We start from the raw sequence: 18,504 nt of genomic DNA, 5'->3' as shown, positions 1-18,504 counted from the left end.
CCATTGTAAGCTGACCAAAGGGGTCTGCCTTTTGCACGACAAAGCATTGGTTCACAACTTGTATGTTACCCAGACAGAAGCAAGAAAATGGAGGAACATATGTATGTAAAGTGTAAAGTGTAGAGAAGCACAGAAACTCATCACGAGCGCAAAACCTGTCTGCTAAAAGAGCAAATAGACATTGAAGGCGCACAGAGAGTCCGTGCGAGCACAAAATGAGTTTTTACATGCAAAGATTTTGCCGTTGCATTGACTGCATTTGGGTGGCCTTTGTATAAAAATACTAATCACTGTGCCAGCATTTGATCTCATAATATTTTTAAATTGTAGGGATAAGTGGTAGGAAATGGATGGATGAATGGATGTTTGCAAACAGAAATGTTTATAAAATACAAACATATAAATATTTCTGCTCTTGAATATGAATCCGTCTGCAGTGTCGGAGTCAATCAGATGGATCAGAATTTCACATTTGTGTTGACCGACATCAACAGTAAACACAGATTTGGATTTTGTCGCCTGTCCTCAAGTCCAAACACCTGCCATTGCGTCCTTAGGTGAGTGTTTATTATGCACTTCTTGTTAAGATACTTACTATAATTTCTGATTAGTGTTTTTTCATCTTATGAGGCAAAAATGTTTTAGAAATATGGTTGGAAGTCTGTAAAAATTACTTTCATATAACATGCTGTAGTTCAAGTACTGTTTAAGTTTTAACAAAATGTGTTTATTTTCATTCCTCAGCTACCTGCCTTGGTTCGATGTATTTTATAAACTGCTAAGTATCATTGCAGATTACACTATTAATGGCCAGGTAAGAACGATACTATAAAATACAACAGCAGTTTGTCCCAAACATCATATTTCACCATTCTGCAAAGTTTCAATATTTGATCAACTAAAATTTTGCAATCCCCACATTCTGACAAATGGACAAACAGTACAAACATGCTTCCATTTTTTGTATTGTGAATACTAAAATATAGTTCTGTCAAATGATCAAACAATAATCACTTAATCACACTTTTGGATTTGGATTTATTGCGATTATATGTGTGTATAATTTAAATTCACTTTGAAAAAGACTCCGATATTTTGACACAAATTTTATTTTATTGTCAGAATGTAATATAGCAAAATATATATTATTTTGTTGTTAAAAACTTTCCAACAGTTTTATCTAAAGTCTGGTCAGGGCGTATTTTGAAATGAAATTTGGATGAGTACACCCATAGGTGTCTCCACTCTCCTTTGCACTGACATATGCATTGACCTGATCACTGACCTTATAACAACCTGCTCTGCCTTTCAGGTAACTATCCGCCAAAGGCAACGGCGCATGTGCACTCAAATAAATTAATGCGATAGTGTTTTTTATTTAATCCTATGAGTTAAAGCATTGAGTTTGACAGCCCTACTAAAATATCAATGGTTCCCATCTTTTTTTGTAAACATTGGCCAACTTTTATAATGACACACCAAGCTGACAAATACTGTATGTACGCATACAGTCGTCAATGTAAAGCTAGACATTTATGTTGTACTTGTGTGGCCTTTACAAAGATCCTTTAAATCACCAAAATGATTCCCGGGCGTGGCCACCGCTGCTGCCCACTGCTCCCCTCACCTCACAGGGGGTGAACAAGGGGATGGGTCAAATGCAGAGGACAAATTTCACCACACCTAGTGTGTGTGTGTGACAATCATTGGTACTTTAACTTTACAATTGGCTGCCCAAATAAAATACATTTGCTCAGAGAGATCACAATTAATAACAGTAGCTCATTTTGCTTTGGGAAAAGTATCAGAGAAACTGAAAGAAGAACAATCACATTATTTCCATTTACATGTTTTATGTGCTACATTGTGTATGTTCACTTCCATTGACGTACACAATGTGAACAAGCCTTGGTTTGTAGTGATTCCATGCCTTGTGAGGTCTGGTTTGGACAGGTTTGAACCTTTCCAAATAAAATACAATTGCTGAACTCTGTCACTGGTGAACTTCCTCTCAAAGATAAAGGGATAATGGTCAGAACCAGCAAAATGTCACTGCAAACTCTAAATACTTTGCATATATATCAGCTATAACATGGATAGTATTCAGAGCCTCATTCACTTTTATTTACCTTGAATGCATTTCCAAATATTTTAATTTTTCATTTAATTTTTGCTTTGTCTTTATATGCTACTAAGCTGTAGTATGAGAGTAAATAATTTTAAGGTTTAAATGTGTTCTTTATACAGTTCATATATGATATGCTGACCAAAGAATAGGAAAAGTCGAATGAAAAGCTGGAATAATACATATTTCTAGTAAGATATATTTTGCATTTCTTTGATTGTGGATTTTTTTCATGCTTTAGGATATCAATTTCCAAGAACTCCTGGTGTCCCTACACAAGCTTTCTATTCCTGAGCCTGGTGTCCCTGTTCATCTTGCTATGGTGAGTTGTGCTCCACATTTTACTTGTCACTAGTTTGACTTGTCACTCACAAATATGGAAAAGCCAGCTAAGACAGTAATAACAAAAGTGCAGTAGCTTGCAAGCTCCCCCTGTACAAGAAGGCACATTTAAGCCTGTCTGAAATTTGACAATCAACACCTGAATGACTCACACAAGGCTTGGGAGAATGTAATGTGTTGTGTGATCCACATAAGACCGAAACCTTTAGCATCTACTTGACTTGCTTGAGATGGAGTCCAGCAATTGTATTCCTACTGCCAAACAGACATATCACTTCCTGTCAATGAGAAAGGGCGCAAAGAAAAAGGCTCCGCTTCTACTACCGGAGTTTTTGTTAAGTTTGAAGATTTTGACCACTGATTTGCAATCACAGCCACAGGAGAGTCAATGAGAAAGGACGCAAAGAAAAAGGCTCCGCTTCTACTACCGGAGTTTTTGTTAAGTTTGAAGATTTTGACCACTGATTTGCGATCACAGCCACAGGAGAGTCACCTGGTATCCTCGACCTGATTTTGGTCCGTTGAGAATAAGGGGAGTTGGAAGAGCCGTTAGCCTCAAGCCAACGACGCCTTACCGCAATTCAAAGCGGTTGCCTAGCAACCAAAAGCTACAGCGAGTTTATAGCTGTTTTAAAGTGTTTCCGACGACGCAGAGTGATATAAGTTGACAGGCTGACACCTCAGATGGATCTCTAAACGGCGCAAGGTACGAAATTGTTGAAACAAACAAGTTAAAAGTGCTGCAAGTCGCTAAAGAAGCAACTGCCGTTAGAGACACAAGAGGCACTGACGTCAGCGACCTGTCGTGATGCCAAAAGCTAAAGGGAAAACTGAAATCCCGAAACGTTCGGTGTCTGCTGGCACAGGACATAAGGGGGAGCAAGATTTGAGGTTGGACACAGGACATGAAGGGAATCAAGACAGGATTCTACAAAAACTAATCCATGACTTTGGAAAAGTGGAATAAGCAATGAGAGAATTTAAAGAGAAATTATAGAAGAAATGAAAGAAGATCTGAGAAAAGTAACAACAAAATACAAACAAGATCTGAAAAGTCTGCAGGAAAATATAGAAAGTCTGCAAACTCAGAATAACAACATAAGAAAGGACTGTGGAATATCATAGATGAAATGGATCGGGATAAACGAATGAATGATATCGTGACAGGGCACCAAATTAAACCAAGATCCTATGCGAACGCTGTGAATAATGGAGGTGAACCAGATGATATGGATATTGTCTCAGCAGAACAGCAAGTTGTCAACTTTCTGCAATCAAAGGAAATTGAAATCGACATTGATACCATCGACACATGCATCCCACTGAATGGAAGAAACAACAACGCCACTCCAGTCGTCCTCGTGAAACTCGTAAACAGAAAATCTAAAATGGCATTGCTGAAACAGGGAAAGAAGCTGTAGGGAACAAATGTGTACATGAATGAGCATCTCACAAAATGTAATGCTGGAATCGCCAAGAAAGCACGAGACTTGAGAAAGCAGGGAAAAATCCAGGGAACTTGGAGCGCCAACTGTAAAATCTACATCTAGCTGAATGGAAGTCCAGAAGCAAGAGTATTTGTTGTCCATGACATCAAGGACCTGGACAAATATTAAAGTTGACACTGCTTCCACAACAAAGAGGATAATGGAGTCTGACAGAAAACAAACACCTAAATTCAACACCAACACGACTATGTTCCAAGAGACCACTAAACAAGAAGACCTAGATTCAGTAGCGCATCCACCTACACTTATTGAGATTATTGAAACAACATCAAAGATTGTTGAACAAGAAAATATGGAACTAAAAAACTTCTGCAATAAAGATCACAAAAACCAGGATTTGGAAAATGATACAGATACAAACTTTTTCTCCCACATCAGTAATAATTGTTTTTATTATACAGATGAACTATATAATAGCAACATTAAATGTGATAACAAATTCATCCATCCATCAATTTTCTACCGTTTGTCCCTTTTGGGGTCGCGGGGGGTGCTGGAGCCTATCTCGGCTGCATTTGGGCGGAAGGCGTTGTACACCCTGGACAAGTCGCCACCTCATCACAGGGCCAACACAGATAGACAGACAACATTCACACTCACATTCACACACTAGGGCTAATTTAGTGTTGCCAATCAACCTATCCCCAGGTGCATGTTTTTGGAGGTGGGAGGAAGCCGGAGTACCCGAAGGGAACCCACGCAGTCACGGGGAGAACATGCAAACTCCACACAGAAAGGTCCCGAGCCTGGGATTGAACTCAGGACTACTCAGGACCTTCGTATTGTGAGGCACATGCACTAACTCCTGTGCCACCGTGCTGCCTGTGCTAACAAATTGTCAATTATTAATTTTAATAGCAGAAGCTTGTATGCAAATTACAACAACATGAAGAACTTTTTGGAATACATCAACGAACCCTTCAAAGTGATAGCTATCACAGAAACATGGATTAATGATAAAAAAAGGAATACATTTTGATCTGGAAGGATATGAACTAAACTACAACAACAGAACCAACAAAAATGGAGGAGGAGTAGCTGTGTATGTGATGAAGAACCTGAACTACAAAGTGGTAACAAACATGTCATTTGCTATAGATAATATCTTAAGAATGTATAACCATTGAAATATGTCAGGAAAAAAGAAAAAAATATTCATAAGTTGTATATATAGATCACCTAAATCAAGTATGGAAACATTTGAAGAATGGATCAAGGCAAATTACACGGACAATGGTCAAAATATAATTTTCTTGTGCATGGTGGCACAGGAGTTAGTGCATGTGCCTCACAATACGTAGGTCCTGAGTAGTCCTGGGTTTAATCCCGGGCTCGGGATCGTTCTGTGTGGAGTTTGCATGTTCTCCCCGTGACTGCGTGGGTTCCCTCCGGGTACTCTGGCTTCCTCCCACCTCCAAAAACAAGCACCTGGGGATAGGTTGATTGGCAATACTAAATTGGCCCTAGTGTGTGAATGTGAGTGTGAATGTCTGTCTATCTGTGTTGGCCCTGTGATGAGGTGGCGACTTGTCCAGGGTGTACCCCGCCTTCCGCCCGAATGCAGCTGAGATAGGCTCCAGCACCCCCCGCGACCCCAAAAGCGACAAGCGGTAGAAAATAAATGGATGTATGGACTTTAATATTGACTTATTGAACCCTAACAAGCAAAAGTCTAATGTACAACATCAGTTTATATCCTAAAATCACAAAGACAAGCAGAATCACAGGACAATGTGCCAGGCTTATTGATAATATTTTTACCAATGATTTTGATAATAACACTACAAGTGGTCTACTTATAACCGACGTTAGTGATCATCTGTCAGTTTTCACAAAATATGATGGATACTACAAGAAGAAGAACATGGAAGACAAAGACATTTCGAAGACTTCGCACAGAGAAGAGGATGGTTGCTTTCAAAAATGAGCTAGAAAAGCAAAATTGGGACAATGTGTACAATGAAAATGAGGTTGATGAAGCAAATTAACATTTCTTAAACAAGTTCATAGTACTTTATAACAAACATTGTCCATGGAAACAACTCAGTAGAAAGCAGAGAAATAATAATCAACCATGGATGACAAAATGATTAAAAAATGCTTGTAATAAGAAGAATACCAACACTAAATTGGCCCTAGTGTGTGAATGTGAGTGTGAATGTTGTCTGCTGTCTGTGTTGGCCCTGTGATGAGGTGGCGACTTGTCCAGGGTGTACCCTGCCTTCCGCCCGATTGCAGCTGAGATAGGCTCCAGCACCCGGCGCGACCCCGAAAGGGATAAGCGGTAGAAAATGGATGGATGGCATTATATAGAAAATTTATAACACGAAGAACTACAGAGGCAGAAAATAAGTACAAAAAGTATAAACACAAGCTAACTAACATACTATGAACATGTAGAAAATAATATTACAGTCAATTATTAGACGGGAACAAAAACAATATGAGAACAACATGGGGCATCCTCAATAGCATTATTAAAAATGGCACTAAGAGGGATTACCCCCAATACTTCTCAGACGGAAACAAAAATAATGACAACATAAAGGAAGTAATTGAAAGCTTCAATAATTACTTTGTAAATATTGGACCAAAATTGGAGGAAAGGATTCCAGACCAAGTTTCAATTGAGGACTATAATGATACCATAGAGAGAAATCCCAACTCAATGTTCCTCAATAATGTGACACAGGAGGAAATAGTTAAAATCGTGAAAAAATGCAAGTCTAGACTTCAACTCATTGTAATGGAATTGATATGGAAACGATAAAAAAGGTTATTGAAGAGATCTCAGGACCATTAATGTATATTAGTAACCTATCATTTCAAACAGGTAAATTCCCAAACAAAATGAAAATAGCTAATGTTGCACCAATTTATAAGACTGGAGACAAACACCAATTTAAAAATTATAGACCTGTTTCTTTACTTCCGCAATTTTCTAAAATCATTGAAAAACTGTTCAATAACAGATTAGAGAGTTTCACAAACAAAAATAGAATACTCGCTGAGAACCAATATGCATACAAAGCTAATGTTTCAACTTTGATGGCTTTAATTGAAAGTACAGACTAAATTACCAGTGCAATAGATAGTAAAAAATGTGGAGCAGTGTTGCTGGATCTAACTAAAGCATTTGACACAATTAATCACAATATTTTAATTAAAAGACTAGAACGGTAGGGCATCAGAGGGTTGGTCTTAAACTGGATTAGAAGTTATTTAACGAACAGGAAACAATACGTGAAGCTAGGCGAACACACGTCTACAACACTAAATATATCCTGTGGTGTACCTCAGGGATCAATACTAGGACCAAAAATTGTTCAATCTCTATATAAATGACATTTGTAAAGTTACAAAAGATTTAAAGTTATTATTTGCGGATGATGCAACAGCGTTTTGTTCAGGAGAGAACACATAGAAGCTAATACAAATAATAACAGAAGAAATTAACAAATTAATGTAATTTAAAACATTTGTACACATGTACAACACTTAAGACCTTCAGTATATCAACATGTGGAATTAAATTATGGAATGGATTAAGCGAAGAAATCAAACAATGTACTAATATGATCCACTTCAAGAAACTCTTCAAACTTAAAGTGTTTACAAAGTACAAAGAAGAAGAACCATGATAAACATTCTGAAGTGCTGATATCAACCCAACCTAACCCCCCCGCCCCAACCCCCTCCACATCCCACCCCCCGTATTGTAAATAATGTAAATAATTCAATGTATATACTCTGATGATGATTAACTTGTGTGATGACTGTATTATGCTGATAGTATATATTTATACTGGACCCCAACTTAAACAAGTTGGAAAACTTATTCGGGTGTTACCATTTAGTGGTCAATTGTACGGAATATGTACTGTATGTACTGTGCAATCTACTAATAAAAGTCTCAATCAATCTCATCCATCCATTCATTTTCAAGATAATCTTACTCATCTCACCATATGAAATATAACTTACTTCACCAATTATTATTTATATATTAATTTATTTAGTTTTATTGTTGATACTTATGGAGTACATTGTGAATAAATTGAGAACAGGAAGTGAACAAAAGTTTTAACAACTGCTATGTAAAGTAAAAGGGGTAGGATTAAATAAGCTCTGCTTCTTCCTACTCCTTTTCGAACATGTTGAATAGAGGAACTGGAAATCATGTTGTATGCATGCATGTTCAAAATAAACTCAAACTCAACTCAACTCAACTCAAACACGGCGGTGCATACTGTATTTTTCAGAGTATAAGTTGCACCGGAGTATAAGTCGCACCTGCCGAAAATGCATAATAAAAAAGGAAAAAAACATATATAAGTCGCACTGGAGCCCGGCCAAACTATGAAAAAAACTGCGATTTATAGTCCGAAAAATACGGTACATTCTGCTTTTGGGCCATTTGTCTGCTAAGGGTGCAGAAAGACAGCATTTGGGGCAGATGAACAGGGACATGTACCATAAAATCTGTGATGAGAACGTCCTGGCCTCAGCCTAAACACTGAAGATGGGTTATGGACGGGTCTTGCTCCATGACACTGAAGATGGGTTATGGATGGGACTTGCTGCATGACAGTGACTTCAAACACATGCACTGAAACAATGATGACAGTGCTGAGGGACAGTACAAGAAGACTACCTGGCCCCGAGTGCGCGCATAAAAGCCATTCATGATGTGTCCAACGTCAACATCCTACAAGTGCATTTATAATCTTAAAATCTTATAACCACCATTGCAAATACATTTGCATAGATCAGTCTATACGTTGAAGACCCACTGCTATCAGATGGTGGTATTTCAAAGACAGCCCCCTGTTCATAATGCTATATTTGTGCTTCTTGTTATATGCCTTCTGATTACCTTACAAAAGTTGACTAAACATTGACCATGGATTCATGGTAAAAGCTCACAAGGATCCTTTGTTTTTGTTTTTCCATTTTCAGCATTTTTACTTTACTGTACCTGACTTGAAAGAACTTCCCAGGATACCAGAACATGTGAGTGTTTTCATTCTTATCAATTAAAAACCAAAACATGTACTTTCTCATATTAGACACATCCTTTATTTAACCAGGTGAACCTCTTTGAGATGAGAAATATCTTTTCCACGAGTGACTATTTTTGACTGAGATGACAGCATAACACAAAGTTTATATATATATATATATATATATATATGTGTATGTATGGTATGTATATATATATATATATATATATATATATATATGTATGTATGTATGTATGTATGTATGTGTATATATATATATGTATGTATATGTATATATATATATATATATATATATATATATATACACAGGTAAAAGCCAGTAAATTAGAATATTTTGAAAAACTTGATTTATTTCAGTAATTGCATTCAAAAGGTGTAACTTGTACATTATATTTATTCATTGCACACAGACTGATGCATTCAAATGTTTATTTCATTTAATTTTGATGATTTGAAGTGGCAACAAATGAAAATCCAAAATTCCGTGTGTCACAAAATTAGAATATTACTTAAGGCTAATACAAAAAAGGGATTTTTAGAAATGTTGGCCAACTGAAAAGTATGAAAATGAAAAATATGAGCATGTACAATACTCAATACTTGGTTGGAGCTCCTTTTGCCTCAATTACTGCGTTAATGCGGCGTGGCATGGAGTCGATGAGTTTCTGGCACTGCTCAGGTGTTATGAGAGCCCAGGTTGCTCTGATAGTGGCCTTCAACTCTTCTGCGTTTTTGGGTCTGGCATTCTGCATCTTCCTTTTCACAATACCCCACAGATTTTCTATGGGGCTAAGGTCAGGGGAGTTGGCGGGCCAATTTAGAACAGAAATACCATGGTCCGTAAACCAGGCACGGGTAGATTTTGCGCTGTGTGCAGGCGCCAAGTCCTGTTGGAACTTGAAATCTCCATCTCCATAGAGCAGGTCAGCAGCAGGAAGCATGAAGTGCTCTAAAACTTGCTGGTAGACGGCTGCGTTGACCCTGGATCTCAGGAAACAGAGTGGACCGACACCAGCAGATGACATGGCACCCCAAACCATCACTGATGGTTTGGGTTGGTTTGGTTTGCATTTCCTTTGGAAATCGAGGTCCCAGAGTCTGGAGGAAGACAGGAGAGGCACAGGATCCACGTTGCCTGAAGTCTAGTGTAAAGTTTCCACCATCAGTGATGGTTTGGGGTGCCATGTCATCTGCTGGCAAAAGGAGCTCCAACCAAGTATTGAGTATTGTACATGCTCATATTTTTCATTTTCATACTTTTCAGTTGGCCAACATTTCTAAAAATCCCTTTTTTGTATTAGCCTTAAGTAATATTCTAATTTTGTGACACACGGAATTTTGGATTTTCATTTGTTGCCACTTCAAATCATCAAAATTAAATGAAATAAACATTTGAATGCATCAGTCTGTGTGCAATGAATAAATATAATGTACAAGTTACACCTTTTGAATGCAATTACTGAAATAAATCAAGTTTTTCAAAATATTCTAATTTACTGGCTTTTACCTGTGTGTGTGTGTGTGTGTGTGTATATATATGTGTATATGTGTATATATATATATATATATATATATATATATATATATATATATATATATATATATATATATATATATATATATATATATATATATAGATATAGATACATACATGCATATAGATACAGACATACATACATACAGTACAGGCCAAAAGTTTGGACACACCTTCTTATTTAATGGGGCTTTTTTATTTTCATGACTATTTACACTGTAGATTGTCACTGAAGGCATCAAAACTATGAATGAACACATGTGGAGTTATGTACTTAACAAAAAAAGGTGAAATAACTGGAAATTTATTTATTCTTGTTTCTTCAAAATAGCCACACTTTGCTCTGATTACTGTTTTGCACATTCTTGGTATTCTCTCAAGGAAATTCAAGATGTAGTCACCTGAACATGTTTTCACTTCACAGGTGTCATAGTTTTGATGCCTTCAGTGAAAATCTACAATATAAATAGTCATGAAAATAAAGAAAATGCATTTAAATAAGAAGGTGTGTCCAAACTTTTGGCCTCTACTGTATATACAAAACCCAAAACCAGTGAAGTTGGAACGTTGTGTAAATCATAAATAAAAACAGAATACAATGATTTGCAAATCCTTTTCAACATACAGTATATTCAATTGAATAGACTGCAAAGACAAGATACTTAACGTTCGAACTGGTAAACTTAATTTTTTACAAATATTAGGTCATTTGGAATTTGATGCATGCAACATGTTTAAAAAAGCTGGCATTAGTGGAAAAAGGACTGAGAAAGTTGAGGAATGCTCATCAAATACTTATTTGGAACATCCAACAAGTGAACAGGCTAATTGGGAACAGGTGGGTGCCATGATTGGGTATAAAAGCAGCTTCTATGAAATGCTCAGTCATTCACAAACAAGGATGGGGCAAGGGTCACCACTTTGTGAACAAATGCATGAGCAAAGTGTCGAACAGCTTAAGAACAACAATTCTCAACGAGCTATTGCAAGGAATTTAGGGATTTTGCCATTTACGGTCCGTAATATCATCAAAAGATTCAGAGAATCTGGAGAAATCACTGCACGTAAGCGGCAAGGCCGAAAACCAACATTGTATGCCCGTGACCTTCGATCCCTCAGTCGGTACGCAGTCAAAAACCGACATCAGTGTATAAAGGATATTACCAAATGGGCTTAGGAACACTTCAGAAAAACACTGTCAGTAACTACAGTTTGTCGCTACATAAAGTTAAAGTTAAAGTACCAATGATTGTCACACACACACACTAGGTGTGGTGAAATTTGTCCTCTGCATTTGACCCATCCCCTTGATCACCCCCTGGGAGGTGAGGGGAGCAGTGGGCAGCAGCGGTGTTGCGCCCGGGAATCATTTTTGGTGATTTAACCCCCAATTCCAACCCCTTGATGCTGAGTGCCAAGCAGGGAGGCGATGGGTCCCATTTTTTATAGTCTTTGGTATGACTCGGCCGGGGTTTGAACCCACAACCTACCGATCTCAGGGCGGACACTCTAACCACTAGGCCACTGAGTAGGTCATCTGTAAGTGCAAGTTAAAACTCTACTATGCAAAGCGAAAGCCATTTATCAACAACACCCAGAAACTCCGCCGGCTTTGCTGGGCCCGAGCTCATCTAAGATAGACTGATGCAAAGTGGGAAAGTGTTCTGTGGTCTGATGAGTCCACATTTCAAATTGTTTTTGAAAACTGTGAACGTCGTGTCCTCCAGACCAAAGAGGAAAATAACCATCCGGACTGTTATAGGCGCAAAGTTCAAAAGCCAGCATCTGTGATGATATGGGGGTGTATTAGTGCCCAAAGCATGGGTAACTTACACATCTGTGAAGGCACCATTAATGCTGAAAGGTACATACAGATTTTGGAGCAACACAATATGTTGCCATCCAAGCAACGTCTTTTTCATGGATGCCCCTGCTTATTTCAGCAAGACAATGCCAAGCCACATTCTGCACGTGTTACAACAGCATGGCTTCGTAGTAAAAGAGTACGGATACTAGACTGGCATGCCTGTAGTCCAGACCTGTCTCCCATTGAAAATGTGTGGCGCATTATGAAGCCTAAATACGACAACGGAGACCACGGACTGTTGAACAACAGCTGTACATCAAGCAACAATGGGAAAGAATTCCACTTGAAAAGCTTCTAAAATTGGTCTCCTCAGTTCCCAAACGTTTACTGAGTGTTGTTAAAAGGAAAGGCCATGTAACACAGTGGTAAAAATGCTCTTGTGCCAACTTTTTTGCAATGTGTTACTGCCATTAAATTCGAAATTGATGATTATTTGCAAAAAAAAATTAAGTTTCTCAGTTCGAACATTAAATATCCTGTCTTTGCAATGTATTTAATTGAATATAAGTTTAAAAGGATTTGCAAATCATTGTATTCTGTTTTTATTTACGATTTACACAACGTCTGTCTATCTGTGTTGGCCCTGCGATGAGGTAGCGACTTGTCCAAGGTGTACACCGCCTTCCGCCTGAATGCAGCTGAGATAGGCTCCAGCGCTCTACCGCTTGTCCCTTTTGGGGTCGCGGTGTGTGCTGGAGCCTATCTCAGCTACAATCGGGCGGAAGGCAGGGTACACCCTGGACAAGTCGCCACCTCATCGCAGGGCCAACAAAGATAGACAGACAACATTCACACCCACATTCACACACTAGGGCCAATTTAGTGTTGCCAATCAACCTATCCCCAGGTGCATGTTTTTGGAGGTGGGAGGAAGCCGGAGTACCTGGAGGGAACCCACGCAGTCACAGGGAGAACATGCAAGCTACACACAGAAAGACGCCGAGCTCGGAGATCGAACCCAGAACCTTCGTATTGTGAGGCACATGCACTAATCCCTGTTCCACTTAAATATAAATCTATATGTTGATTCTAAATCAAAATGTGAAATCTAAACCTACGTGTATGTTAAATCTAAATCTAAATATTATATCGAAATCTTGAGTCTAAATTTAATGTTAAAATTAAACCTAAAAGTTAAATCTAAATGTGGAAATATGAATCTAAATGTGAGCACTAAATGTTACATTTCAACCTAAATCCATCCATTTTCTACCACTTGTCCCTCTCAGGGTTGCGGGGGTGCTGGAGCCTATCCCAGCAGCATTCTGTTAAATCTAAACCTAAATGTTAAATCTAAATCTTAAATCTAAACGTAAACGTTAAAACCAAATCTTAAATCTAAAGGTGAGCGCTAATGTTAAATCTAAACCTAAATCTTAAATACAAATTTAAATGTGAACGCAAAATCTCTTTCTATTTGTATGTGCATTTCATCATTTTGCTGCGCTGTTACTTCATGATTGTGTCACATATGAACATTACATTGCTATAAACAACACGGCCACTGCCATGTAAGTTTGATGCAGCAGCCAGCTGACACGCTCGCTTTGGATCGGTTCTAAAGAATATGTTCTGTCTCTCTGTAATGTTTGTCTGCTCTTGAATGGGGTTGTGCTGAAAATCTTAATTTCCCCTCAGGGATTAATAAAGTGATTCTAATTCTGATATGTCTTAATTGTGAGCTAAATGTTAAAAACATGATCTTAGTGAGTTTGAAGTTATCATTTAGTCAGAAGTTCTGATCCGGCGCATGCCGATATGCGCCTTTTAATATGTTTCTTATCCATCTTCCTGCCCCTAATCATGTTTTTACCATTTAGCTCACAGTTAAGACATATTCTTTTGAACCGATCCAAAGCGAGCGTGTCAGCTGCTACTGCATCAAACTTATATGACAGTGATCGCATTGTTTATAGCAATGTAATGTTCATATTAGGGCTGTCAAACGATTAAAATATGCAATCGCGATTAATCGCATCGTCCATAGTTAACTCAAAATTAATCACGAATAACCGCAGATACTGTAGGTATAATTTTTCACCATTAATTTGTACCCTAGATACAGTAGATACTTTTCAGGGGGCTGGCTTCATATTGCTGCATGACAATGTGTTAACCGTCTCTATTAATTAATTTAATGTAATATTCAGTGTGCTAATCCTTCTGTAATTGAGGACTCGACCCCAACACGTTATAAAAGAATTAACACAATATTTCAGCCAGCCAGAAAAATACCCCATTCCCAAATTCCTAAACTGATGTACTAGCATTTCTTTAGGTGCAAATATCACAGAATAACATTACAAAACATTTCTGACAAACATGATCTTAATGTAAGACATTTTTATTTTGTTAATGTCAGGGTTTCCCCTAAATTGCCAAAATACCTGTGGCGGTGGGGGCGTGGTTAGGAGCGTGGTTGATATGATGTCATGGCATGATTTGCTACAAATGCATATATTCTTTAAAAATGGATGAAAATATGCATTTAAAACATCTGTTATTATTAAGTATAGTATTAACATATATATTTTTCTTACATAATATCGTTTTGTTCTATTTTTAAATTGTTGCTGCTTCTTGTACAATGTACTTTTTTTGGAATCTTTTTTTTTTAGAGATTTCTCCAATCTTTTCCGTCACTTTTTCTGTAATAAAAACGACCGGCAACAAATCTAGTATCTATTTCTGGTGTTACTGGCGACTGTACTCGTGTTTAGAGACTCTGTTTAGACTTTGTCGCTCTTAGTCTGTGACAAAAAGCGAGCCACAGAGAGCCTGACGTCACACTTGCTTCGCGAGCCTTTCTCTTATTAAAATCCGGCAGTGTCATCTTTAAATTGTGAAGATCGCTCTCGAATATATTAAATTACGTCCACAGCACGGACTTGCTGCCTCCGCTCAAGACAACCCCATACATATGGCTGGCATTAATGTGTATGTTAGTGTGTTATGATGGTCATTTTTCCCATGGTCTTTGAACACACCGTGTCAGCCGAGAATGAACAAGTGTTGTGTGTTTAGGAGTGAAACACAGAGGCAGACGTATGTGCACGGGGGAAATACTTGCTGGAAATGGGCCCGATGTTAGCTTAAAATTGGCCATAAAAGCTAAAAAGAGTGGTTTTCTCCTGGACGCTACAATATATTATATTACTTTATTTTGTTAGGTGTGGCGGCTACTATGAAGCCTGTACGTTAAGGAGAAACCCTAAACGTAGTTAAACCGGATTTATAGTGTAGCTCTTTTATTTTGAAGACGGATAAGTGTGGGATTGGTTTGAGAAGTTGTCTTGACATGTTTTGATGTCGGATCAACAGTTTGCAATTAAAAAAAAGTCTCCTTTCGACATCCTGCCGACCGTCTTTCATTTCTGCTGGCGTGCTTTGCCGCTTGTAGAGAGGAGGAGCTTCACATCAGTGTTTGCATTACAGTTGAGTGCATTGATAATATAAAATGTAGATTATTACACTATCTGCTTTAGTAAAAATGTGGTAAAAGCTCAGCAGAAAAAAAGATGTTAGACACGAAAGTCTAAAGTCAATTTTAATTGAATATCTTCGTCAAAACATGCCAAGACATCTCTTTTCATACCAATCACACACTTCCGGCTTACAAATAATAGTGCTACGCGTTGCATCCGGTCTAACTACCGTAAGAAAATTAAAAATTGTGTAACATTACGATCATGCTTTGTCAAATATGTTTTGTATTGCAATTTATGATATTTCTACCGGATTTGTTGCGTTTGCAGGATTGATAGGGACGGTGTCGTTTGTAATGAATGAAATACATATGGTGCTACCTGTTAGGTGGTGGTATGCATTGTAACTCCACAGTTCATGCACACCAGGGGCCTCATTTGTAAAGGTTGCTGTTCACATAAAAGTTGTGATAGGAGGGGTTAAATGTGTGCAAGTAACTTTTACTGCAAACTTTCGTATTTATAAACATATTATATGCGGAAAAGGTTGCATATTCCTACGCTCCCTTTCGGCCATGCATAGAGCTCACGCAAAGTTTTTCAGACACTGGAATCAGCGACGCCCAATGGTGTCACCACGAAATAAAGCTCATTACAACATAAAAAAACATTGGCTAATACACTAATACATAAGCACATATATTTCACAATGTATAAGCATCACTCTAATTCTGGATGTATTGTATATTTATTTGTAACAGCCTACATTTTTAAATAATGAGCAGTATTAATGTAGTTATATTGTAGATGTAGTTATAATGTATTGGATCTTTGAAGTATTGTTTATTTTGGTCATCTTTAATTGAATGATAATAATGTAGTAATAAAAAATAATGCTACACAGTGAATATAATTTTTTTATGACTAAAGATAAAAAAATATGGACAGTATTTTCTTCGATAAAATTATGATAGGAATTTAGGACATTATTACATTTATCATGTTTAATACTATGGACTATTGTTAGACTGCAGGCCAAAGTGAACCAAATCAGATTTTTTTTTTTTTAAATCAAATTTTTTTCCCAGCTGAGTTACAAGTAAAATGTGATCTTAATCAGACTCCAGTATAAACGCGCACAGGCCCCAATGTGGTCTCGACATCACCTGCAACCGCAGTTTGATAAAATGAAAACAAAGAAAGTTGATCAGATTTTGTAAATGAACAAGGAAGCCACTACTCCTACTTCTACTTTGCAAAATAAAATTTGCCACACCTTAAAAATTTACGTTTTTTTCTTGAAAACAAATTCAACTATTATAATGTATGAGTGAATATATAGTGTATTATATTTGTGAGGATTCTGATATTTTTGTGGCTGTTAGAGGAGACAGACATCAGCGTGGATCTACGTTAGCGTTATTTTTCAACTCGCTTTCATTAAAACTTTCGCAATGTACGGAACATGTAAGCAATACGTCACAGTGTACACATAATTTCTGATCCTTCAACAATCGCTATTTCTTATATATATTTATTCTTATATATATATATATGTGTACATATGTGTATACATTTACAGTCATGGTCAAAAGTTTACATACACTTGTAAAGAACATAATGTCATGGCTGTCTTGAGTTTCCAATAATTTCTACAACTCTTATTTTTTGTGATTGGAGCACATACTTGTTTGTCACAAAAACATTCATGAAGTTTGGTTCTTTTATGAATTTATTATGGGTCTACTGAAAATGTGACCAAATCTGCTGGGTCAAAAGTATACATACATTGTAATATTTAGTTACATGTCCCTTGGCAAGTTTCACTGCAATGAGGCGCTTTTGGTAGCCATCCACCAGCTTCTGGTTGAATTTTTGAAAACTCCTTTTGACAAAATCGGTGCAGTTCAGCTAAATTTGTTGATTTTCTGACATGGAATTGTTTCTTCAGCATTGTCCACACGTTTAAGTCAGGACTTTGGGAAGGTCATTCTAAAACCTTAATTCTTTCCTGATTTAGCCATTCCTTTACCACTTTTGACGTGTGTTTGGAGTCATTGTCCTGTTGGAACACCCAACTGCGCCCAAGGCTCAACCTCCGGGCTGATGATTTTAGGTTGTCCTGAAGAATTTGGAGGTAAACCTACTTTTTCATTGTCCCATTTACTCTCTGTAAAGCACCAGTTCCATTGGCAGCAAAACAAGCCCAGAGCATAATACTACCACGACCACGCTTGACGGTAGGAGTGGTGTTCCTGGGATTAATGGCCTCACCTTTTCTCCTCAAACATATTGCTGGGTATTGTGGCCAAACAGCTCAATTTTTGTTTCATCTAACCACAGAACTCCTCTAGAAGGTCTTACAGTCGTGCTCATAAGTTTACATACCCTGGGAGAATTTATGATTTCTTGGCCATTCTTCAGAGAATATGTATGATAACACAAAAAACCTTTCTTCCACTCATGCTTAATGGTTGTGTGAAGCTATTTATTGGCAAACAACTGTGTTTACTCTTTTTAAATCAAAATAACAAAAGAAAGTACCCAAATGACCCTGATCAAAAGTTTACATACTCCAGTGACTTTGATCTGATAACATGCACAAAAGTTGACACAAACAGGTTTGAATGGCTAATCAAGGTTCCAATCCTCACCTGTGACCTGTTTGTTTGTAATTAA

At 37.5% G+C, this 18,504-nt stretch overlaps 1 protein-coding gene across 2 annotated transcripts in view; it reads left to right on the top strand.

The window, feature by feature from the left end:
* Nucleotides 1-18,504, top strand: part of dennd1a (DENN/MADD domain containing 1A) — a 129,285-nt gene that overhangs the window by 21,648 nt on the left and 89,133 nt on the right. The window contains exons 5-8 of one of the 2 annotated variants that reach the window (XM_061980586.1): nt 438-557; nt 745-814; nt 2,367-2,447; nt 8,935-8,988. In XM_061980586.1, the coding sequence (XP_061836570.1) occupies nt 438-557; nt 745-814; nt 2,367-2,447; nt 8,935-8,988 (325 nt within the window). Of the gene's footprint in view, nt 1-437; nt 558-744; nt 815-2,366; nt 2,448-8,934; nt 8,989-18,504 lie in introns of those variants that run through there. The other variant, XM_061980587.1, reaches the window with a different exon arrangement.

Source organism: Nerophis lumbriciformis, linkage group LG20 (genome assembly GCF_033978685.3).
Source record: "Nerophis lumbriciformis linkage group LG20, RoL_Nlum_v2.1, whole genome shotgun sequence".
NCBI lineage: Eukaryota > Metazoa > Chordata > Actinopteri > Syngnathiformes > Syngnathidae > Nerophis > Nerophis lumbriciformis.
Note: the sequence above shows the minus strand (reverse complement) of the source record. Positions and strands in the feature narration are given on the sequence as shown.